The 25501-nt window shown below is 38.1% G+C and overlaps 1 protein-coding gene across 2 annotated transcripts in view; it reads right to left on the bottom strand.

Annotated features, from left to right (window-relative positions):
• The window catches only part of CHD1 (chromodomain helicase DNA binding protein 1), a 54753-nt gene that overhangs the window by 28836 nt on the left and 416 nt on the right, over positions 1–25501 (bottom strand). For both annotated transcript variants that reach the window (XM_064735272.1, XM_064735273.1), the window contains exons 2-8: positions 23551–23760; positions 9330–9534; positions 8241–8342; positions 6896–6963; positions 4557–4706; positions 3982–4253; positions 120–345 (exon numbers count right to left, since the gene is read on the bottom strand). In XM_064735272.1, the coding sequence (XP_064591342.1) occupies positions 120–345; positions 3982–4253; positions 4557–4706; positions 6896–6963; positions 8241–8342; positions 9330–9534; positions 23551–23603 (1076 nt within the window). In that variant the 5' untranslated portion in view covers positions 23604–23760. The remainder of the gene's footprint in view (positions 1–119; positions 346–3981; positions 4254–4556; positions 4707–6895; positions 6964–8240; positions 8343–9329; positions 9535–23550; positions 23761–25501) is intronic.

The following is a 25501-nucleotide window of genomic DNA, read 5'->3' as shown; positions in this document are numbered from 1 at the left end:
TTTGTCTTCCCAAAAAGACAAAAAACAGTTACCTTCTCAAAACCAGGTAACAGGTCTCAGAAACAAAATAGAATACCTACAGTGTTTCAAAATAAGTATAATTAAAAAAATACATTCACCATCGTTTTGTTTCCTGATCCTTTTTCTTGTAATTGTCCAGTTTCTTCATTCCTTTAACATTTTGTTGCTTCAGTGTTTCCTCAGTTTCCCAAGTGTTGTGGATGTGTGACCAACCTTTCCATTTAATGAGATACTGTACTTCTGCCGGCTCCTTTGATTTTTCAAACCCAGCATTTGGATCACCATCGGCCTCAACTGCATATATTGTGGTTGCAGCACCTGTGGCTGAGAAAGAACCACACCATGTGCCTTGAGTAAGCGTGTGTTGTTGTAAGTTAACAGTTAAAAATGTAGCAAAGTAGTTGGTGGTAATTTTAGATGAGCATATACTTGACCAGTGCCTACTGCACTCATGTCATTACTATTATTTGAAAGATTATGATGTAGATATACTAAGACATGCACAAGTAGTCAAGAGAATAAAAGAGCAACCAAAATTTCTACACCTACCCTGCAATATCTTATCTTTACTCATGAAAATTTTATTTGCATTCCTGGTTTTTAAAGTAGTCACTAGGGAATGCTCCACACTTACAATGCTTGTTATCTTCTGTTACACTAGTCTTATCTCCGAGCATAAAAAAGACATCTGATGTTATATCTGATCAGCCTCAAGACATGAAAAACCTACTAACAGGGACACTATAAATCTCCTTATTCCTAAACAAGTTTGTTGCTTGTCCTGACTCTGTTATTTTACGAGGTAAAAATTATAAAGTACAGATTAAGCACAGACTGTATTGTAGCTGCAGCACACTAGCAGCAGGTAACAGCTCATTTTCGTGAGGACAGGGTACAGAATCACAGAATATTCTGAGATGGGAGGGACCCACAAGGATCATGGAGTCCAACTCTTCAACTTGTACAGGGATAACCCTGGCATTATTACCATCCAGCTCTAACCAAGTTAGCTAATCTCAGTGGTGTTTATAAGGAAATGAGACCAGCAAGCTGCTGGGGCAGATAAACTCTGCCCAGAGAGGCAATGCCAAAAAAACAGCAACATCATCTGTGCAGGAAGAATGAAAGAAGCTTTGTTCCTAAGGCTTTGACTACAGTAGTAACACCATACACTAGAGCAGGATATGGGAGAGAGAATTTGAGAGAAGAGTACTAGTTGTGACAAGGGTCAATCATTTAAGACAGTACGTATAACTAATGGAGAAAGGTAGCCCTGCAGTGCAAGAGGCTTAGCATTTGGGTGGGGTTTTTTCATGTGTTTGTTTAGATATCTAAGAGTAGTATGGGAGAACTGGTTACTTGGGACAAGGAGCAGGCTGAGATACATGATAACTGCTTTGCCTCAGTCTTCACTGCCAAGTGACTAAGCCACACCAGAGAAAGCAAAGGCAGGGAGGGAATGGGAGAAGGAGGAATCACCCACTCCAGGAAAATATCAGGTTTGAGACCAATTAAGGAAACTCAAAGTTTCAAGTCCGTGGGACCAGGTAAGATGCATCTACAGGTCCCGAGGGAACTGACAGATGAAATAGCTAAGCCACAACCATAATCTTTGAGGTCATGGTGGTCCAGGGAAGTTAATACTAACTAGAAAAGGAGAAATATAAACTTCATTTTCGAGAAAGAAGAAAAAGGAAGACCCTAGGCTCTGGGGTCCCCACTGTAACAAGGATGTGGGCTTTCTGGAGTAGATCCAGAGGAGGCCAACAACACAGTAAAGTGGGCTGGAACAGCTTTGGTATGAAAACAAGGCTGACAGTTGAGGTTGCTATGCCAGGAGAAGAGAAGCCTCTGGGGAGACCTTGCAGCACCTTCTAGTACCTAAAGGAGACTACAAGAAGGCTGGAGAGGGACTTCAGACAAGGGCACATAGTAGCAAGACAAGAGGTAATGACTTTAAACTGAGGGAGACTTATATTAGGTATCAGGAAGAATTCTTTGCAAAGAGGGGGTGAGGCACCATAACTGGTTGCCTGGCTACACCCAGAGAAGCTGTAACCCAGGAAGTAAGTGTTCAGGACCAGTTGCATGAGTCTTTGACCAATCTGGTGTAGTGAAATGTATACCTGCCAATGGCAGAGGAGTTGGAATTAGCTGATCTTTAAGGTCCCTTCCAACCAAAACCATTCTGTGAGTCTATGATTTTAACTTGCAGACTCAAATACAAAGCAGAATTCTAGATACCATTGCAATTTTAGATGCATTTTCTGTAGCCATTCCACACATTGTTCTGTATTTGTACTGCAGTACCTGAAATTATTATTTCAGTGGTTCAGCCTTACCAACACTGTCTTTCAATGTTCAGACTATTAGTCAGCTCTCCCATGTAGTCTACTTTCTGCACATACATAATTTGCACTGATCAAGACCAATGCACTGTACAAACAGCATAACAACAACATGGTGTGCATTTATGCAATAGAGAGTTATCTTCCACCTGATTTTTCCACTCTACTCAGGTATGCAATTTTTCTGTATTCTACAATACTTAAAAAGGAACAGAAACATTCTTACGAATATAAAAGGTACAACAGTATGACTTCTATGTAACTGTGGTGGTTGGACCGGAAATGGGATTTCTGGGATGCTGTGGTCACTACCATCAGGCCAATGGATGCTCAGATTGTAGGACCGCCTCTGAGAAAAACACAGGGGTTAAAAACCAGAGCCCCAGGAGTCTCTTGGGACTTCTGTCGGGAGAGGCTTTGGATCTCCCCCCGTCCCAGCTGCCGGCTGGGGGGGGAGGGGGGGGGGAAGCCTCGCGGCCATGAGGTAGGCCCAGCCCAAGGATGGGAGGGTGGAAGAGCACCAAGAGACATCAGGCAGCCCCCCATGGAAGAGAGAGAGAGAGCCGGCGTCTGAATTCGATGGCGTCTGAATTTGATAGCGGTGCTGGCCCAGGAGAAGGGGGGGGAGTTCGAGGGCAGCGTGGGAGTTCCAGAGCTCTGGGGCAGGCAGAGACTGAAATTTTTAACCCTTTCCTTGCACGATTGAGACCTTGCAAAATGCTGATCCTCCTGGTGCTGAATGAGAAGAGAGATAAGAGGTAAGAGGGAATGGGCCACGAGGGAAGTGCAGAAGACTTTTGAGTGGGGGAGAGATCACGGAGTGGCCTTTTGGCTAGACTTTTCTTGTGTGGCCATAGAACCATTTCTTTTTTCCTGTGACACAGAGACTGCATTTAGGGAGAAGCAGTGCCTCAGAACCGGGAGGGTTCAGTGTTGGGAGCCCTCAGCCCCAGGGGGTGAAAAACTGGGGGGGACAGATGTCCCGAAAGAGAGATTGTGCCTTTTTGGAGTGAGACAAGGCATCCTTGAAAGACAACCCTAGAAGCAGCTCTGGTCCATGCACAGTGGTGAGAGCACTGGGCAGGGAAAGATGATGTCACGATGGCAAAAGGACTTTCCGGGCGGTGCTGGGTGACATGGAAGCACACGAGGTTTCAGCGTGTTTCCAGGGGAAGCTTATGGTGCAAGAAGGACTCCTCTCCTCTTCATGAACTGAAGATTGAGTATTCTAAAGGGTGGTGCCGGACTGAGAGTTGGTGATTTGGGGGAATGTATTGGACTGCAGAATTTGGTGGGGGGGGAGGAGGAAAGTGCTTTTTGTAAGGTTTTCAATTTTTCCCTTATAGTTTTTTTCCTTCTTTTCTTGTAGTTTAGTTAATAAAGTTTTCTTTATTTCTAAGCTGGGGCCAACTTTGCTTATTCCTGGTCACATCTCACAGCAGACACCAGGGAGAGGGTATTCTCATGGGGGCACTGGCTTTGCGCCAGGCCTAAACCATGACAGTAACTTTAAAATTATAAAATTATTGCTTTTTAACCCTATAGACGAGAATATGCATTGAAGTTGCACCGTGATCTTAACAAGGATTTTAAAAATACTGAAAAAATATACCTCCTTTACGGCCAACTCGACTATCCATAAATTTCTCTATAGTTTCAAATTCATCTTCTTCAGGTTGTGGAACATCTTCTCCACAAACTTCTAGCAAATCATCAGAATCTGTCTTGGTTTCTTCAGCTTCCTTGTAACTAATGTTGACTGTCGCCTGACGACGAGATCCCCTCTTATCATAATCATCATCATCCTCCTCATCATCATCCTCTGAAGAATCAAGTTGCCTCTTTTTTGGTCCTGCATTCTTCTTCCCACTTTTTGGCTTAATTCTTCAAGACAATAATGTATGACACAAAAATGATGTTTCAATGGAGGCAACAATTAATTTTCTGCATTTTTTTCTGAATACAAGTATTTAATGCATGTTCAATTACTCTCCTTTCATTTAAAGCAGACAGGAAAAAGTAGTCACTAGAAAGCATTAATATATTATCATACTATGTACATTAAAAAAAACCCCTTTTTTTGTCAGTAAGTACTACCATTTTCAGTCGAATGCATAGTAGTCATAAATACTCAGTTGGTTTTAAGAAATAGTTTAGAATAGAGCATTCAAATGCCCAACCTCTTACCTGGTTGGAGGTTTACGGCTTTTGACCTTGTTTTTCGGCTCATAGTCAGATTCACTCTCCTCACAGCTGCTTTTCTCTCTGTCTTCCTCTGATTCAGAATCTGAACCTGTTCCCGACATTGACCCTGATCCTGACATTTGCCAGTCTTCACTGTATATGATGAAAGAAAAAACAGTAATTTCATATTGTTACATTTTTTAGAACAGTTATTCACCCATGAGGGATCTGCTGTTATTTCAAGACTCTTCACAGAAATAAAAATCTTGTAACAGTTATTTCAATTGATGAGACAGAAATTTGTCCTCAGTGAATACTAGGTAAGTTAAAAAATGTCCAATGGCATCAAAAGGATTTGGACTAAGAGGTAGATTTAAAATCTAAAATACCAACAAAAATCTGGATTTCTATATAAATTTCAGCATGAAGAAATGAGTGAACAAGACATTAAGAAAACAAGTCTACCTGGTAAGATACATATTCATCAGAAATTAGACATGTTCAAAACATAAAGTTCTATCATACTGTACTCTGCAGAGTCTCATATTTCTCATATTGTCTAATGTCTGCGGTCTCTGTGGCCCATGTGAAGAATCAGCAACTTTGGCACGAGAAATGAAAAATAACAGAGGCAGATTTGAGAAATGCAGAAAAACCTGAAAACCTGAACTGCAACAACTAGTGAGTGGCACTGGCTCCCAAAAGCTTCCACTAAACTATCAAATCAGTGCTTCACAGCCAGGCAAGGTACTATGAGTAAGATACTTGTGACTGAGTGTCCTAGGTTACAATATAAAGATGTATTCTATTCCCATCTTCAAGAGCTGCTGAAACCAGGAGGAGTATTGTTTTTTCCTCATCTCCCATTAATGGGCCCAATAACGCCTTGCCACATGACTCAGAGATAACTCCCTCCAGAGGCCATTTCTATTTAATGGGTAATCAAGAACCCACTGCATGACTCAGAATGATATCAGCCCATCGTGAGATGCTCCACCCAAGGGGGAGCAGCTAAGCATCACCACCTGGATATAATCTGGGCTTTGGGACAGAACTGGCAGCCTTTACCTGTTTCCAGAGGACAAGAGCTTCCAGATCTTTTTCACAGGATCACCACTTCAACAAGACCATTTTATCTAGACTGCTACCACCACCCTAACTAGCAGGGTGTCAGGTTGTATTCTGACTCTGTCAATGGTTTTCTTCTTTTGTACTATTGCATGTATTTGGTTTTTGTTGTGTTGTGTCTGTTTAAGTTGGAGTGTACCGTTTCCCCCTTTCTTGTAATGGCTCTGCACTGGTTCTCTCCTCCCTCCCTTGTGCTGCCAGTTATCCCAACTCCTTCCCAGTTGCCATGGCAACCAATGTATCCTATCTCAAATCCCACCCCAGTGTCCTATCCATCACTAAGCACTCCCAGAAACTTCTAGCTAGAGCGTCAAGTGATTGGCTCAGGAACTGGGGGCCCACCCTCAAGTTATCCCCATTGGTGCTTTCCCTAAGTCAATCTTTTGTATCTCATTCCTCCCTGAAATTCTATTTGCCCAAGGACTGACCCCTCCCCTGTCTCCTTTCTCCCTTATAAGCTTTTGTAACCTCTCTGAAACTGTCTTTGGGTGTTGGTTCCCCTGGGATTCAATAAACGTGGATTCACCACAGCTGGAGTCCGCTCTCTTCCTCTGCTGATTATAGCTGTAAGCCACGTCCTTCAACAAGGCTATCATTGCTGTCATAGCACAGGGCGATTGCCTTAGGTGCTGTCCTGGATCACTGAAATCAGGATAGTGCCCCCCTACTGCTAGCTGTGCTGGATTGCTAGCAGGGACATCCAAGAAGGACAATCCTTCTCCAGCTGGTCGCTTCAGGTTTTATTACCTTTTCCTAATAAACTGTATTTCTGACTTGGGAGTCTCTCACTGGTTTTGCTTTCAACCCAGAACTCCGAGTAGCAGGATTCGCTGGTTTCTGCTTAACTGAAATGTTTTAGTTCATGACACGAAAGATGATGTACAGTATCTTGATTCAAACTCTGACTTCATACAGGAAAATTCAATCTTAATACCTTAAATAACAACTTACTATTAAACTGCAACAAAGTTAAACTCAACAAAGTATTTTAGAAATAAAAGCACTGATGAATGTTTTCAAACATATTGCAGACTCATACTGAGAAAGTAGTGCAATAGAGATGCTCATTTGACAGTTCATTTTAAAATTACAAAATTAGAAATGAAAGATCAAGATAAATTAAGAAGAGAAGCATTTTAAGATTGAGGAAATGAAACATAAGCATCTGTCTCTATGATAAAAAATGTGTGCTATTACTTAGGAAAATAGCTTACTCTTTATGTGTTTTTTTCTTGGTTTCACTGGATGAGTCATCTGCTGAATCTTCACTACTTGAGGAGTCCTGAAGAGGTAGAAAATAAACCAAAGCCAAAGAACATAAACCAAAGACAACTCATTTTAACAAAAACAATTATGTAAAAAATCTTCTAACAAGTAGATTTTGAAACGATATATCAGTTTCCACTGTCAAATTTTACCCTCCAATGCCTTCCAATTTAGCTGCTTGAATCCTGGTATTGTTTTTGTACTTTTCCATCTATGAATACATTATGCCAGTACTGCTCTGGAGAACACCACATAAAACTCCCAGCTTAAAAAATCAACATTGTGCCTACATAAAAACAGTCATGGTGTAAGCCGCTCCACATTACTCAAGATGGCGTCTCTATAAAAATCCTAATGAAATCTCCTACCCTCAAGAGCTTTTTCACTTTTCATATCTGTTCACATTAAAACACCAGTTCAAGAAAATTTTGAGAATAGCACATCCCTTCTTTCTTTACAATAAAAGTAAAAACAAGAACCCTCTTAACGCTAGGTTTTCTTAAGACCAGTCTCATTGTCTTAAACTTAGTTTAGAATAACTTTTATCCTGAAAAGCATCTTTCTTCAAGACAGTGCTTAACAGGTGTAAATTAAAATTTTAATGATACATGATTAAGTTTTCTGTTTAAAAGATGAGCTCCTAAATCAGACAAAACCAGAAATTCAACCAAATGAGTGTGACTACAGTACAAAGTCTTTGTAATACAGGACAAAAAGACAGCTTTACAAATAAATTACATTTCATGGTTCCGATTACTGTTCTTAAAAGATATTCCTACTGCAAAAAGTCAGTATTTCTTTAGCCTAAGATTTAGGTTTTGAAATACCTGGAATACAGGTCTCATACTTAAAATATAAGAATTCTTCTGTGGTAACTACTACTAGACTTGTAAAAATTAGTTTTCTACTTCATATGAAATTTCTTAAAACTCTAGCAGACATCTTTTCCAAAAACACGTTGAAAAAATAATTTAGCATTTTTATTTGTCTTTACAATAAACTCAAGAAGCCAGAAATACAGTGTAAGTCAGCACTGTGTGGCTTGAAAATTTTGTCTAGACAACACAGAATAGCTACATAAAAAAAAGCACAGAATAGCATTGCTATAATTTTGGGACAACTCACTTGGAAACAAGTAACCAGAGGTATCTTTACTTTTCTGCATAAAAATGTCAGTTATTTGAATGTTAATTGTATAGACTAACCCCAGGCTTCTATGCTCACTCAGAGAATATATATTTGCTCAATGTAATTTTATTGCAATGTGTACATTTTAAAAATTACATTAATCACCTCTTCTGAAACACTGTCTGATGAGGCTGCCTTTTGTTGTTGCTGCTTCTTGAGTACTCCTGATCTTTGCACGGCAAGTATACTTGGACTAGACTTCCAAAACTAAACAGGAATAGACATGCAAGAGTCAGTTAAACATACTGAAAATCTCCAGTTTACCACATATTTACTTTTCCTAAGTAGCATCTTAATTTTAGCAATTTAATCATTTCACTACAAAACAATTCACTACAAAACACTAACTAATATCAGACAGCTTTTTAAAGTCGTAAGATTTCTACAAAACAGAATGTTATATGCTAATCATAGGATGATTACTGAAACTTGTTTAACCATAGTTGTGTAGGTAATTGTTAAAGCAAAACTTCATAAAGTACATTTTTAAATTCACACAGATAAATTCTTTCAGATTGCTCAACTGCTATGATTTTGTTTCATACAGTAATAGTTAAACATATGGAAAAAAATTTAACAGAGAATCCTTAACTGTCTTCAGTTCTTGGTGTGATTCATCCATAACTACCTTCATAAATACGGTATACCACTCCATAAACATGGGAGAGTGCATGTAATTCCGGCCCACTGGATTGAAGAGATTTCTCAACATCACTTTTTTCCTGCTCTTAGCAGACTTGTTGATAAAGAAAGCTAACCATATGTAAGCCTGAAATTTTTACGTAATTATTTATACATACAATGAAACCAAGCATTTGAGAAACAATGCAAAAACAGAATTCAGGAACAACAGTATATGTTATCTTTCTCTTACATAAGTTCCAGTAAATTAGCACATGCTTCTGTATGATGAAATTTAGGTAGCCTTTTAACTGAAAATACTTACAAATGTGGGAATTTTAAAAGTACAAATTTATGAGAAACCTGCTCAATGTTTAAGGCAGCAAAGTACATGCTTTCACTAGCCCAATCAAGTTAAAATCTAATTAAGAACATTTCATTACCTCTTTTTTTTTAAATGAGCACTGCTCTTTAAACTAATTTTAAAATATTTTTTTACTATTCCCTTTCCACTTTTTTAGTATTTCCTTTGCCATTTCCTTGACAAAGAATTCATTTACATATCTTGTTTACCTCAGATCCGTCAACTTTTGTTGGTTTAGATTGAATTTGTTTCTTCTCTCTAGATGTGTCAGACTCTGATTCTGACCGAGTCCCTGACTCTGAACCAGAGTCAGAGTCACTGCTGCCTGACTGGCTGCTGCTTCCGTCACTACTGCTTCCAGAACTTGAACCAGATCCAGAAGCTGATGCTGACCCAGAATCATCATCTGATCGGCTGCAATGACAAGTTAGTAGGATATTACACAAGTGCCAAAGTAACAGGATTAAAAGAAAAAATAAGACACCTTAGCTTTACCTATAACTCAACTGCTAAGTCAGACCATACTACATAAGCAGAGTTGAAAAATGGTAAAAATAAACAGGGAATAAGAATTTAAAGTGTAATTAGATACTTTATGTGAAGCCAAAATAAGATAAAGCAAAACCATTCAAATTATTACAGCAGTGTCATACAGGGAAATTAAAAGTGGTAGAAATGATTTGTAGCCATACAAACAAGCTTCACTCCCTTCAAAATCCCTGCCTTTAGGGCCATCAAATGCCATACTAGCTAATGGTTTAGACTACTTCACAAAAGACTATCCAATATTGTTTTCAATAAAGCCATGGCAGTCCTTAAAACAAAACAGAAAGCTACACAGACCATGGTCTTCTGTTAAAAGCACAAACTTTCCCCACACAGGCAACTCTGAATTTATCAGAGGTGGTATGACTTACGCCAAAGCACTTTCTTTGGCATACATTTGAGCTGTCTAAATTACTTCATCTGTATATTCATTTTACACCACATTTAACATAATTAGAACACGCATTAATTAAAGATACTTTTTTTATAATTTTAGCATTTCTTTTTCATTGAGTAGATGAGTTTGAAACTTTAGTAAAATTCCTTACTAGATTAAAACTACATTTCAAAGATATCATGAGAAAGAAACACCGCATGGCAAAATTTTTTCAAATTATGTACACACTGACAAAAATGCTAAAAAACCAGAGTACACATGAAGCTGGAACTGAAAATGTTAAAGCCAAAACCATATCAAAGCCCAGCTGGTCTCTGCCAGCACAATTCTGGCTGATAGCTGGAGGTGAGGTGGGGGAGAGGGAAGATTGATCATTTGCCCCAGAATATACTTAACTGACTATTTTACAACTGCAGAACAAAGCAAAATCACTCCTCTGCTTTTGCTGCAACCAACAAAACTGTGCCAGAAAAGAAGAAATGAAGCTATTCATTAACAGATCCCTGCAGAATGCACCTCCATCAGCCATCTGCAACCAGCAACCAGGAAAATAAAGAGGGGCAAAGTAAACACAGTGAAGCTTCCTTGCTCGGGAGGGCAAGATGTGGAGAAACATGTTGCTACAAGCCAGAGAGACTACAGAAGGCATTTACTAACTGTAAATGAAGATATATGGAAGAAAACTCAGCATGGAGAGACACAAAAAAATACCAGACAAAGTTCTAGTCATAAAAAGCTAACAAAAGTATGTAAATCCTACAGAACCTTGAAGGAGGGGAATCAAGTACCTTTATGCAGGACAAGGCTTGCTTGAAGAGGACAATAACATGGATTCCCAAATCAAAAACTTATGCAAAACACTACACCATATGGATGGTAATTAAGTTAGCTTTCCATATAGCAGTAAAATTGTTCACACATACTAATACAGTGCTAACCATAGGTTTAACTGCATACACAGACAGAGGCAACCAAGATGAAGTGCCTGCTTTCTAAGGTAGCATGGGGAAACTAACACTGGAATAAAACATCTTCATCAACTTCCTAACACTGTAAGAAACATCTAAACCAGATACAGAAGAGAATGGTGGAGAGATAAAAGAAAATACAAAAAAAAAGTCCAGTTTACTCAGATAAGTAAGCAAGAATTACACTGATTAGATAGAATCACAGAATCATCAGGATTGGAAGAGACTTTTCAAGAACATCCAGTGAACCCAGCACTATCACTGTAACTCCTAAACCACATCACCCAGCACCAGACCAAATGCCTCTTGGACATCTCCAGGGATAAACAATTGATGGGAAATTTTAAGTTGTTTTATGTTCTTCCCAGAAACTGAGTGTAAGTTTAAAACCAAAGGGGACTGAAATAGGGAAAATAAAACTGTAGTGGGTAATGCTATTTGCTGTAGAGTTCAATGCAAAAAAATCAGCTAATACCAGATTTTATAATTTACTAAGAGATCAGCTACCTATCATCTAAGGTCTCTGTTAACAATAGCAACATGTCAACATGTGGATTTTGATGTAGATCATACAGTATTCGAAGACAAGAACATGGGCTCCTTATCTTGCCAGCTAGCTCCCATCGAAGCTCTGAGTCTGGTAATGAATTTCCATTAGGCTTACAAGAAGGACCAGCAATGTAAGAGCTATTCCATAATCCTTGTTTCTCAAAATAAATTGGCCTGATTTGGACAAAGGCAGCCTAACAGAACTCACATCACAACACACAGTAACATCTGACAAAGAGTAAAAAATCTTAATTCAACCACATTACTAATAAATGCAAGACCAGAAAACAAACCTACACGCAGAAGTAAAAGAAATGGGGAGAGAAATTACAAGAAAATTATAAGAAATTACAAGAAGAAAAAAACAAATAATAAAGTTCACCACAACTGATTTAGAGCTTCCCTAACGATACCATGCATGAAGCACAATGTAGGATCCCTACCAGAGATTAACATATGGTACACAGAACAGCAAAAAATAGTCAAATGAAATTCAAACACTATAGCACCAATAATAACTTACTAGGCTTTCTTATGCCACAGTATCAAATCAGAACAAGGAAAGGGGAAAAGACAAAGTGAGTAGCCTGAAATAATTTTACAACCAGGGTAACAGCAACAACTTGCTGAAATATTTATCAAAGCTTAGTAATCCATGACAGTTTACATACATGCATGAAACATTTGAAATAAACTCACAAAAAGCACTACAGATGTTCAAACACACAAGGCTACTCTATGTTGGGAAAAGCCTACTTCAATAATCATCCAAATTAATGCAGTTGCGTGAAACTTGTGTGAATTACAAGTTCTGCCTGTGCACCACATAGTCCCAGATATCTTCACAGAACTACAGCATGTATTAAGAAAATTAGGTAAGAATAACAAATAGGTTTTCACTTCTAAGGTTGACTTGCCTGTTGATTTCTTCCTGATTGACTTACCACAGAACAAGTAACTGACAGGCTCTCTTGAGGGCTACCAAAGCAATGTTTCTTTTATCATGTACTGTCATACACTCTTTCAGCCTGAAACTTATAGGCACAAACTTACAAAGATAGCACTATAAGTCAGAAACCTAAAGCTCTTGTTTTCAAAGGAGATAGAGAGTCGAATAATATATAAGCTCTGCATAACGACAAATTGCAGATCTTTAAGACAGTATAGACAAGCAGCATGGCATGAGATAGAACATTACAAATCCCCGACAGCTGCAACACTCCATACTTCAAAGAACTTCCCTCCACAGAAACATGAAGGATTTGAAGCAACAGTAACAGAGATGCGGCACATAAGGCAAAAAACACATCTACAGGAAGAACTACAGGTTTAGGGCTCAGTTTTCAGCGTGCAAAATATTTTCAATATTAGAGAAAAAATTTTCTTTCTATAAGTCAAAGACCCAAAAGAGAGCATGTTTATGCCAAGATCAAAATTTTATACTCTTCTGGATGCATACTGTCCTTTTGCTTTTCCCGTACTTAAGAAAAATAAAGTATTTGTCTAGCATTTTTAATGATAATATTTTGTGTAATACAGCAGTTTAAAGAAAACATTTTTGTAGAAATACAACAACAACAAAACCTCTGTTGTCTAACAGGACTAGGTATCTATTCAAACAGAAATTGAATATAATTTTTCATTCCAAGAATTAGTTATTAATTAGCTATAAAGTTCTGTATCTGCAAGACAGACAGAAAGAATAGTTGATTATCAACTGTTTTTTTTTTTATTTCTTCACATATCTCATGCAAAGCAGTTTTACACCGATATCAGATTCAACTAACAATCCACTTTCGATATAAAGAAGCACCTTATTTGTTTTTTACAAAACACCTGTAAAAAAGCAGCAGCAATGAAGTAAAAGCATAGACCTATGTAACTTTTTCTAACAATGAACAAATCCACCAAAATGTGCACAGACTTATTTGGGACAAAGGGAAAAGAATTATGTAAAGAGGAGAATAAAGAAATACGTTTTCCCTTACAACAAATGGAAAAGTTAAATATATCCATGGCATTTTGTAGCCATATCTCTTAAACAATGTCCATAATGAAAAAATGGGGCAGTAAAAATTAAGTCTTACTGAAAACCCAGTGCAGCAGCAGTTTTCCATTTCAACTTCTATTAGGCATAGATACTAGCAGTTACTATATCATATCAATTTAACACACAGAGACCAATGATTTCTAGCACTTTGCCTCTGCAGATGTAACATCACTGGGACATTATCTGTACTTCTACTTTTGTTTCACACGTAGAACAAAACAATGAGTCGTTGCTTCACATTATTGCATGAGCCAGACTGACCCTGCCTCAGGACTTAGCTGAGAAACTATCTCTTAAAGACAGCCTTCCTAGTGATAAAGACAATCCATACTTCAAACTGATGTGAGGAATGCCAGGATTTACCTAAAGGCTTTATCATGCTCCAAGGAGCTCAGCCTTGGAGCTGCAGTATTTGCACTAAGGTGCTTTATGAATGAGAAACAGCTTCCCCTTCTCCCAGCCTCACCAACACTTCACTGATGAGTGAAAACTGGCACATGAAGACAATGGTTATCAAAGAGGAGTGCACATAAGCAGACAAAACAATCAGTGGGGGTATGTAAAGAATACATTGGAACTGAAAGATTTAATTTTTATCTAAAACAAACAAACAAAGCAAAAAACCCCACCCAAACCAAGTAACAACCTATGAAATGCAAGAAAGGAAAGGATGGGAAGGACAGCAAGGGACAAAAAGGAAGGAAGGGGAGGCAAGGAGACCCCAAAACACAAACTAAACTCTACAAATATTCAACTATTTAATAAATGATTTGATGCTGGAATGTTGGGGGACACAAGACAGATAATGGACTTTGGACCTGGTTAACATAAGAGATTTGATTACAGGATGACTTGGCAAAAGCGAATGGAACTTTGAAAATTAGACCTAGATTGCAAGAAGACTAAATCAGACACGTTTATCAGAAAAAAAATCCCATTAAACTCTGCAAGCAAGAAATGTTATATGCTTAAGTTTGTGTATGTGATTTTAACTTAATCACTGTAGTACACATTACTAGTCTCTCTGAAATAGTATATAAGCGTTTGTATCCAACATTAAAATTGGATATTGATCAATGAATCAGTCTTCCCAGTCTCTCTCCATCGCCAACAGTTTGACACCTGTAAGCTCACTCAGCCCGTATGTCTGTCTGATGGCCCGGTGTCACTTAAGGCAGTTGAGGGGCCCTGGGGTAAGTATCTGCTCCACAACCCAGAGGGGTGACAGTGGCGCAATCACTCCATTCCTTCTGTGCGCAAGTGAGAGCAAGTGAGAGAGACCTGTGCGCAGCTTATCTCTGCCCGATGAGGTGGATTCCTGGATAGTATTACTTAGTTTTAACCAAATTAACCCTTACAGAATGGAGTAGTTTAAAAAGAGTCCTGTAAGGAAACAATGGACTCAAAGTACTGTGGGTGCATGTGAAAAGAAAATGGCAGCACTACACTCCTATTACAGTACAAGCTCTTCATAAGCCACACTCCCAAGGTAACAAACAATGACAATTAATGACATCTGACAAGAATTTGGATTAAAGAAAATTTCAGTTATCAAGACTATTCAAAATACTGCTTACCATTGTTAACAATTACTCGTACCCTAAATGTGTATATCTTGAGATATTAGCCAATGGTAGCATGAAACCATCACAATTAACAAGACACCTGAAAACTAACCATCCAAAACACAAAGATAAACTTTCATTTTTTCCAGCAATGTTTCAAGTAATGCAATAATAGCAAATCTTGTACTTTAAAAAATGTCCCTTTTTTTAATGATAAATTAAAGTAGCAGCCTACTCTGAGGTTTTCTTACCTAAGAGCAAGGGGGAAAAAACCATCATGCCATCTGAGAATTGATTTTTTGTGACTTAAAAACAGGTAAAATAATGCATGGAAAACTGCAGTGACAAACTGAAGCTCATTTCTTTGACAGCAAATGCTGTTCAAAGACACATAGAAAACATTGCTGCAGATTTGAAAAAACAAGTACTAGAACAAATCATCAGTTTCAGAAGGTTTGCTCTACAATTGGATGAAAGTACAGATGTTTCTAACATGTCTCAAATTCAGGAATTTCAATAATGAGGTACATTAAAAATTACTTTTCCTAAGCCACTAAAGGAAAAGCATTAGAGAAATTACTTTATCAACAGTAAACTACTTCTTTAATTAAAAAAAGTGAAAAAAAAGTTTTATGAAAAAACTATGCAAATATAACTGGGAATGTGTGGTTGCTTTGATTGGAATAAAAAACAGAGTCTAGTAAGGGTGGTAAGAGATTGCAGACAAAATAAATTCATCCACTCCATCAACAACCGGCAAGCTATTGCAGCAAAGAATCTGGAGCCAGAAGAATGTAGGAAGTCACTGACGTTCTCAATTTTAAGAATATAAGTCTATTAAATAGTAAAATATTTACCGTATTTTGTGACAAGATAGGAAATTAACTTAAGAAACTATTTATGCCATAAGAGGTTTAACTGCTAAGAAGCACTGTCAACAAGGAATATTTGTTTGTTTTAAAAAGAAGAGTGCTTCAAATATATTGACCATTTCTGTGGAAATAATTTGTTACCAGTAGTATGCTACCTAGCAGATATTTTTGAAAATAATAAACAGACTTTATATATCCCTTCCAAGTGAAGGTGACATTTTAACAGTTAAAAAGCAGGTGCTTTTCAAAAGAAACTCATGCCATAGAGATAGCGTTTTGAAAACAGATGTTTGGAAATGTTTCCATAATTATATGATCATATTACTAAAACCAATGCATGTTCCCTAACAAAACTATTGTATTTATACACATTAAAAGCTGGGGGATAAAAATTTCAAGCCTTTATGAAAATCTTCCAAGAAGTTTCAGTGGGTTTTGAACCCATTTGTTAAAAACATGAAAACTGCAACCCCTTCAGATTAACATGCATGAAATGACTGACAGGGTACTTGGAAATTTACTAGACAAAATACAATAAAAACCTTCACATAATTAGTTGATGGGATTGAAAAAAATAGTACTACAGCTTAGTAAGTGCAGTAGACAATGCACTTCTTCCATATGAAGCCATGTATCTCTGCTGGGTATCTTCTTAGATGTACTAGTCATTAAAATAAGGTAACAAAATAAACTTAATGAGGAACCATACCTTCAAGACACTGTGTCACAAAATGTTAAACCAAGATATTACTAAACAAGAATATTCTTAATATTTTTATTAAGTGCTAAAATAGTTATTTTACCAATAAAAATCTAATATTTTCAAATATTAAATATTTATCTCATAATTTGAAGTTTTCTAATTCTTGTATATGTTTTATAAAGGTAGATTTTAGTACAAGCATTACTACATTTATATACTTCATAAATAAAATATATATACATTGAGATGCATGCCGAAATATTGACAGGAATGCACAAACAACAATTTTGGAGACCACTGCACCAAGGCATTAAACAAAAAAGGTAAAGGAGAGATGTCCTCCTTCACCCAGAGAAGGAGCAAGCCTTGGTTATTAAAAACAAACATCAGTCTGTAGTCCATTTTGCAAAATTAACTATGACACTCTTCCACATGAGCAGTAATTCAGATTAAATCCTAGTATGCTAGATGCTAAACTTAAGAGTAGAAATGGAATTACTTAAGAAGAGGGATATACATTTACACACATGGATTCAAAGTGAGCATTTACATCTGTCATCTCCTCATAGTAAAAGGGGAACACAGAAACGAGAAACAGAACTGTAAAGCTTCTCTTTAACTGCTCCTACCTTTGCTCTGAGTTACAGAAATATTTACACAATTCATACTGGGAACAGTATGCCCTGCCACACTTTGAAAACACATTCAGTCCTCACCAATACATTCATCTATTGGTGAGGATATATAAAAACCACTTTTTCTGACACTGATATTTTTGCCCTCTCCAATGTCCCCTATGGTGTCAAAGAGAAGACAAAGCTTTTCAAAGCTACTTCTGTTCTCATAAACATCCTTAAGCATCTATGAAAATGTTGAAGAAACAAGTAGGAACAATCACGCAGTATTTCTTGAGACTGCTGTCCTGAAACCAAGGCATAAACCAGTGGAAATCAACATAGAATCTAGGAAAAAACACGAAACCAATTTCAAATGAAAAAGGCATCTTTAGTATTATTCAATTTTAGCACATCTACTACATGGTGTAACACCTCTCCATTCCTGCACATGGAACTGCAGATGTGACTGATTAAACAGGCAACAGTATAGAGAACTCAAACCACACTGCAGTGTCTAGCAGCATCACTGCAAATTTAGAGCCCATTTACCAGTTTTTGAAATGCAATTGCTTCAGTTTCTGAAAGTCATAGGAAAACACATACAGAAGTTTCAGACAGATTTTTAGTAGCTTAGCTGACATTTTCTTCATCTGCTGAAATGCTCAAAACAAGTATCCTGCCACACAGCCATTAGTTTAGCTGCCACAGTCTAAAGTTCAGCTTCACTAGTTGATTCTTTAGAACAAGATGCCCCTGAGAGGATCATACAATGAGAAACTAGGCACTAGGAATATAAATCCTAAAATGGAAAGCTAAACAAGTCACATTCTGGAAGAACTGACAGAAAATTTAGACTCCTGTCTAGGACAGTAACTGATCCAATAACAGCTAATTTAACATCACTGATTTCAAGTGCATTCATTAGACAATGTTACCTTAGTTACCTTCTGTTTCAAGGCTAGTAAATCAGAGTGTAACAATTTAAGCAAACCAAAGCTCAACACACTAAGAAGTAGAGATTACTATCTGCAAAGTCTTTGAAACTTAACTGAGATGACAATGGACTGCCTCCTTTGATGCTTGGTTGCTGGGTTTTTTAAAAAAAGCTGAAGGAAGAAAAGCATAGGTATTTGAAGAACCTATTCAAAATATGCAGAAGTAATAGATACTAAATGCCAAACTCATAAAATTACAAGTAAGTTTCTATATGCAAATGTCATGTAAATAGTTTTATTTCTTCCAGAAATCTTAAGTATTTAACTTAATTACAATGCATAAGGCAGATTTATCTTATTCATCACTGCCAGTAAAGAACAGAGGGCACAAGAATATAATGTTCAATCTGCCAAATGTTATTTCCTGTTCTCAGCTATTACAGAGTATGAACTGCACTGAATTTTCCTGGTATGGGCTAACATTCACCCATATTGTGTTTCCTGTCCTGCAGACTAATTATTTGCTGCTACTACTGTAAGCAAAGCAATGTTATCAAAATTAAACTGATACCTACCAACTTTAATGAACGTATGAACTACAGTCTTTATTTGAAAGATGCAAGTCACGCATCTTAAGAGCACAAAGTTGTTCCAGGAACCCTTCACAGGCAGGAGGTATGAGTGATTACCAGGGGTCTACTACTTTGTTCTGTAATCTGAGAAACCTTCAACACATAGCTGGATCCAGCAGCAACACAATGATGTCTTTACTGGAAACTCCTTAGAGACTACCAGCAAAAAGAATTACATGGAATTTAACAAACAAACAAAACAAACCTTTAAAAACCCAAACAAACAAACAAAAAAAAAAACCCAACCAAACAAAGAAAACAGTTGAAGACAGCTGAGGGACCACATCTGGACAGGTCTGATGTATACACTGCTGGTATCATAACACTTAGTTTGGAGGAACATGAAAAGCTTGCATCAGCTAAAATCCTGGAACTTCTAGAGTAAAGGAATTTAATTTAAAATATGTGGTACAGGTATGTGACATCCAGTTGAACACAGGGATAAATTCAGCAAGAGTTACAAAACCAAAGTTAAGATCACATGCAGATCAAGAGCCAGACCATGAATTTTTATTTTTTTCTTTTAGTTAGAAAGGTTTCTAGGAAAAAAATACTTGGGCTTGGATACATGTTCTCTCTGAACTCTTCCAAAAAGAAGGGGAAAGATGCTTTTAACTTGGATTTGGACATCTTATCATACTTTAGTATGCTTAATTTTTTAAGAGATTGTTCCTGATAAAATAACCATTTGTTAATTAAGGAGAAAAATACTGCAAAGAGTTTGCTTTATCCACTAGCTCTTTACAGTTCATGCTACCAACAGTTTTCTTTACCATTCACGTACTTTCATTGATCTGAGAATTCCTGTGCAGTAAATATGTATCTAAATATATACAGTTTTATTTATAGGCTCTCTCTTGCTGTATACACTTTTACTAATACCATCTATTAAACTCCTACTAAAAAGAAGTCAGTGCATACAAGTAATTCTGCAAATATGCTTGGTCAATTTCTATTTTAACTCCCACTTAGATTTCAGGAAAGCGAGAACCTAAAGTCACGGCTTTAAACAAATCTTCTTTACTTTCGATGGAAGGTATGCATTTATAGTAAATTGAAGCCTGTTGACCATGTCTTTACTGTTTACTTAATTATGTGGTTCACAGATTGTGCAGTCCACAAAACAAATTAAACCCACTGAAATTCCTCTCTTATTTTAACATCCACTTTCAGGTGTAAAAACTTGTAGAAGCCTTTGGTGTAAACAGCTGCTTCCTGCTTACTGCAAAAATGGCCAGCTACCTTCCACTCAAGCAACACTGAGCACATGCCTTTTTACCTAGGAAAGAAAGGTATGCACAAGTCCTCTATACCTTGTTCTGCAGAAACACATAACAGCAAAGAGATAGGAAATCAGATTGTTATTCAAATAGTGCAAACATTTCATTGCTGCAGTCCTTGTTCTACCTGGCACTTGTCTTGCAGTTCAGGTACAACTGCCCTTCCTTGCTGATTAAGCTTTCTTATTGCTATGTAATTTGAATGTATGTATTCATATTGAAGTTTATATGATGAATTGTACTGAAGGACATCAAGAACACTATATGAAGATCCTCTGCTTGAGTAAGCTTCTCAGCATATTACTAATAAGTCTGCGTCTACACCCACTTGCTATCCAGATGAATAGTATCTGTGATATTTTACCTTGAGCTACATAAAACATTACAGAATAGTTATTTCTAGTAAACAAGAAACTGGAAACTAGACTCCATTGTGATTACTGGACAGAAACTGGAACACAAAGAAACAAGACTAATTAACAATGTTTACAACAATTTCCATCATGCTCAGTTTTAGTAGTGATTTAGAGCTTCAGAGGCTGAAATAGCCAAAGAAAGTCCAAATGGTATGGCCATGCACTTTTCCACCTGTAGCAAAAGAGAACTTCAGGATGAATACCTGCAACCAGGGAAAGTTTTCTAGTGATCTAGCAGACAGATTAATAGATGCAATGCTGGAAAGGTATGAAGCAGTGTGGCAAACTGTTCATTCTTCTCACTTAAGAAAAAATAATCACCTTCATAGCTAGACACGGTGAATAAAGGCAAGCTACAATCCCGTACCACAGTGCACCAAGTCAAAGGTCAGTTCCTTCTCCAGCCCTCCTACTGCTGAGAATACTACAAGCTTTCAACAACTTTTTCAAGTCATGGTGTTTCCATAAAATGAATGAAAATTTGAAATGAATGAAAATAAAACAACACAGGAATGGAACTTGACATCATATACCAAAGGCAAGTGAACTGCTTTACTGCACTTTTGAAGTATCAAATTTGCAAACTGACACAAATTTTCAGACTTCTCCTACTTAACACCAATGCTGCGTCTTAGATGATCACTGTACTCATCTTCACCTCTTCTTTTTTCCTGCTAATTCTTGAATTTGATCTTCTTTGCAATTCACTCCCAGCAGCAGTTCTCAATTGCTTTCTTCACTTATTTCATTTCCACCCCTAGCATTCTGAACAGAATGAGATCACTACAAGCTTAGGAAACATATTCTGTTGCCAATTTTTACCTTCATTCTCTAAAATCACACATCCAGATCAGAAGGATAATTACAGCAACAAATCCCAAGTTACAGTAAAGTATCTGTCTACAGCTGCAGCTTGCTAAGGTACCTCAGGGTGAAAATCATCTCGAGTACTCGAAATCTACACATTAAAGTAAAAAATGCTCAGCTATAAACCAAGGCTAAGTCATATAAAAATATTTTGCATTATTTTAATAATGGAACTAGGTTAGATAGAAGAGAGTTCCATCATTTTAAATGCCAAGTTTTCTTGCTTCACTTATACAAACAGCTTTCTGATAATGAACATAAAAATAAACTTTCCAAGGCCTGTGAATTAGACTACAAGGTTATCAAGTGACACAAGTCTAGGAAAAAGAGTTGTTTGGATTTTAAAATTTTAAAGTTTTAAAATGTGCTCAGCAGGACATTTAAGAGGAAGAATAAAGTCTCACTATCCAGGCAAAACGAAGTTTTGAGCACTGTGCATCCTCCTGATACTTATTTTTCATTAAATTCATGGGAACTTTATGACATTTAATTACTTTAGTCTTATGAACTGCTATGGCTTTTAAGTAACTTTGATACACAGATAGTTATGAGCAATCACAGTTCAATACAAAATAGCTTCTCCATAGACCTTTAGCAAGGTGGTTTCTTTAAAGCAGTAACAAAATCCACATGCTAACTTGTCCCAGGTAGGTTCATGTTCCTTGAAGGTTTTGTTTTGCCTTTTTTTTTAAGCAACAAGCAATATTATTTCCCATAAGAGACTTCATACTTGTTTTTTAACTGTAACATTATCAACTTTATAAGAAGCAGAAATCTTCAAAAATTACTGTGTGTTAAGAACTTACAAATTATTCACAAATTTGAAAACTTCTGCATATAACCAGAATCTTGACATAAAAATACACAATAATTAAAGTCTCTTTAGTTTCACTGTTCATAAATCTCCTTGTGATTTGTACCCAGGGTCTCCTAAACAATTCTCTCTTCCCTGTCTTCCCAGTCCATCATACACTGCAGAAGTTTGATGGCCAGCACAGGCTGTCTGATTAGCTGGCAGTTATATGTTGTTCTTGCATTTCTTCTCTTGAGGCAATAATTCAGATCTCTCTCTACCCAGCTGGAAGTTTCATAGTCTGCAGAACGTAGTTTTCTTTATGGCCCTCTGACTGAAAGAATTAGCTAACCAGTTGAACAGGCTGTAATCTGACAGGAAGAGGGGCAGAAAAACAGCACAGTCACAAACCACCTCTTAGAGGAGAAGTCTAATGCTCACCTTTTATTGGTAAACTGATTTTTAAACATCTAGGTTTATCATACTTCCAGTTTTAGAAATCTGAACTTTGTAGCACAGGAGGGGCTTTTTGAACTTAGAACTGTTTTAGTAAGTGAACTTAATTCCACACCCTACAAACTGGCTGTCACCCTGCATAAACACAAGGACATTCTAATCCTTCTCCATACATCTTAACATTCTGCACTTCATAGAAGACTGTAATTTGACATTACAGAACTGATTTTAGGTTTTGTTTTAGTTAAGAACACAGCTGGACAACAGTTCTTTCACTTCCAAAAACTAAGTTAACACTTTCAGCTACACAAGTCTGACAGCTCTGAGAATGACAGAATCATGAAGTATTTCATATCAAAAATTGACGTGAACCACTGCTTTTTTAATGACACCCTAATTAGGGTTTTATACAACATATATTATGCATGTGTGCCTTGCACTTTATAGAGGATAGCTTTAACACTTTAATCCAGTGGTTTTGAATTTGTTTTTTCAGGCACTTTTTTTCCTCAAGAGAGATATTAAGCTGCTGGATGCTGACATGGCTTTAATGCTACTTCAGCTTTATTATGTAAGACGTATACATGATCACTCCCATTCTTAGCTGAAATGATGTGAATGTAATAAGCAGATTAAGCACCTGTAGGAAAGCAAAGCCAGTCTTCCTAAAGATGATCTGCCTTCTAACCACATTTCAGCATTCAGTTCACATATAAATTAGTTTTAGTAAATAAAATGTAAGAAAATGCATAGCCAAGGATAACTGAAATAAACAAGTGCTTACCTTGACTCTCCACTGCTGTTTCCTACACTTTCTTCATCACTGTGCCCATTCATTGTAAATATTAAAAAGTTTAAAAAAATAAATAGAAGTCCACTCAAGGTACAAGGTGGATATCAGGAATCCACTTCTTGCTACTCTGTATGTTTTCCAGACACTGTACGGGTTTGCTTTAGTGTTGTCAGCAGGTATTCAAGATTTCTCTCAAAACACCTAAAACAGGAAAGGAAAACATTAACACAATTTTAAAGTATGTTTGCAATTAAAAAATAAACTTTTTTTTTCCCACTAACAGTGAAAGGGGCATGTTTGACATCATGTCTGTAACTCAAAAAAAGCTTTTTTTTTGTGCGTGTGTTACCTGTTCATGGCTGATCATTTTATCACTATTTCCTTTTCTGAGGAAAAAAAAAATTCTTGCTAACTGTGAAAACAAGAAAAAATAATGCCAGATAACAACAGGTCTTCATATTAATTATTTTTTAAAAACTGGAACATGTAAATAAAATACACAAAATGCAGGGGGAAAATTGTTTTGCTTTTTGTTTGTCTAGTGCACTTCTTTTTGCCATTATGCTTCTTTATGCAACTTTTCATTGATGGTGCTATAAAGATGGAAATTTCTGCTGAACTACTAGCTCCAGAATAAGAAAAATTACAGAAATTACATTTGCATTAGTACTGTGGGCTGAGAACAATTTACTGCCTATCTGCACCATACTTCATGTCTTAACTTTGGGCATAACTTTTGTCCTGCAACTTTGAATGCAGAACAAAACAGATCTAAATATTAAAGAAAAAATGCCTACTAAATGAGGTAGGTAAATATTAATGTTCTGCTAGGATCTTCTTAGTAAAATGTATTTCATACACAAAACATAGTGCAAGTATTTCCAGGAACACACGTAATGCGACCCACTTACAGCTGTGGGCAGGAGCAGGAAGATAAAAGACTGTACATGAGCTTCCACAAAATCAAATTAGCAAGGTCCCAGAGATGGAATGACCATTATTCCGTATACATTAGTCTCCTACGCCTGGTTACTACGCAGTCGTAGGAGTGTAGGAGTATTCGTACTGTATTCGATGAAGCCAGAGAAAGTTTAGGCTCACGGTAAATAGGCCGCAAGTACAAGCTCAGTGATAATCAGATCAACTCGCGCCCTCATGGACTTAGTGGTGTGAAGGCGATTAGGGTCTTGCCTGCCCCGGCGTGCTCCCCAAGAACAAGCTACAGCCCAAACCCGAGCCCATGGAGGCGGTGGTGAGGGAACTCTCGCCCTGAGGCGGACACTGCCCTCCGCTGACACCACCGGGCCGCTCCGGACCGCGAACAATGGCGATGAGGAACGGCAGCGAGATCGGAAGGAAACCCGCAGCCACAGCGGGGCCGCGAAGAACAACTGGGGACCCCGCGGGGAAGTCGGGGGGCGCCGGGAGATCCCGCGACGGCACGAACCGCCGCGCCTTGGGCACCCAGGAAACATCGCGGGCGGCGGCAAAACTTTCTCCCCGCCGCCTGCTCTCTGCCCCGGGCCGATCCGATCTCATCCGATCTCGACCCTCATCCTCCACCGCCCGCGCCGCTCTCTCGCTGCCCGCCCACAGGGAGCGCGGGCAGCGCCGCCCGCTCGCACCGCAATCGGCGCGGCCTGCACGGGCGCCGCTCTCTGGCAGCGCTTCCAAGGCCATCGCCGCCGCCCTCCACGATCGCTTTCCCCGCCGCCCCCCACAGCCCGGAGCGGAACCGCTCTCGGGCCGCCCGGGTGGCTCCGCAGTGGCTCCCCCCGCAGGAGCGCGCGGGAGCACCTCGGCCACACTGCCCACCTCGGTCCCAGAGAATCCCTCCCTCTTCTCCACAGAGAACAGGCAGAGGGCCCGACGAGCCAGCCCGGCGCCGGGCATCGACCCCCCTCGAGACCGGCAGCGGGCCCGCATTTCCTCCGCACCGCCC

This window comes from Zonotrichia leucophrys, chromosome Z (assembly GCF_028769735.1).
Source record: "Zonotrichia leucophrys gambelii isolate GWCS_2022_RI chromosome Z, RI_Zleu_2.0, whole genome shotgun sequence".
NCBI classification, from domain to species: Eukaryota; Metazoa; Chordata; class Aves; order Passeriformes; family Passerellidae; genus Zonotrichia; species Zonotrichia leucophrys.
The sequence above is the reverse complement of the archived record's forward strand: the minus strand, read 5'-3'. Positions and strand labels throughout refer to the sequence as shown.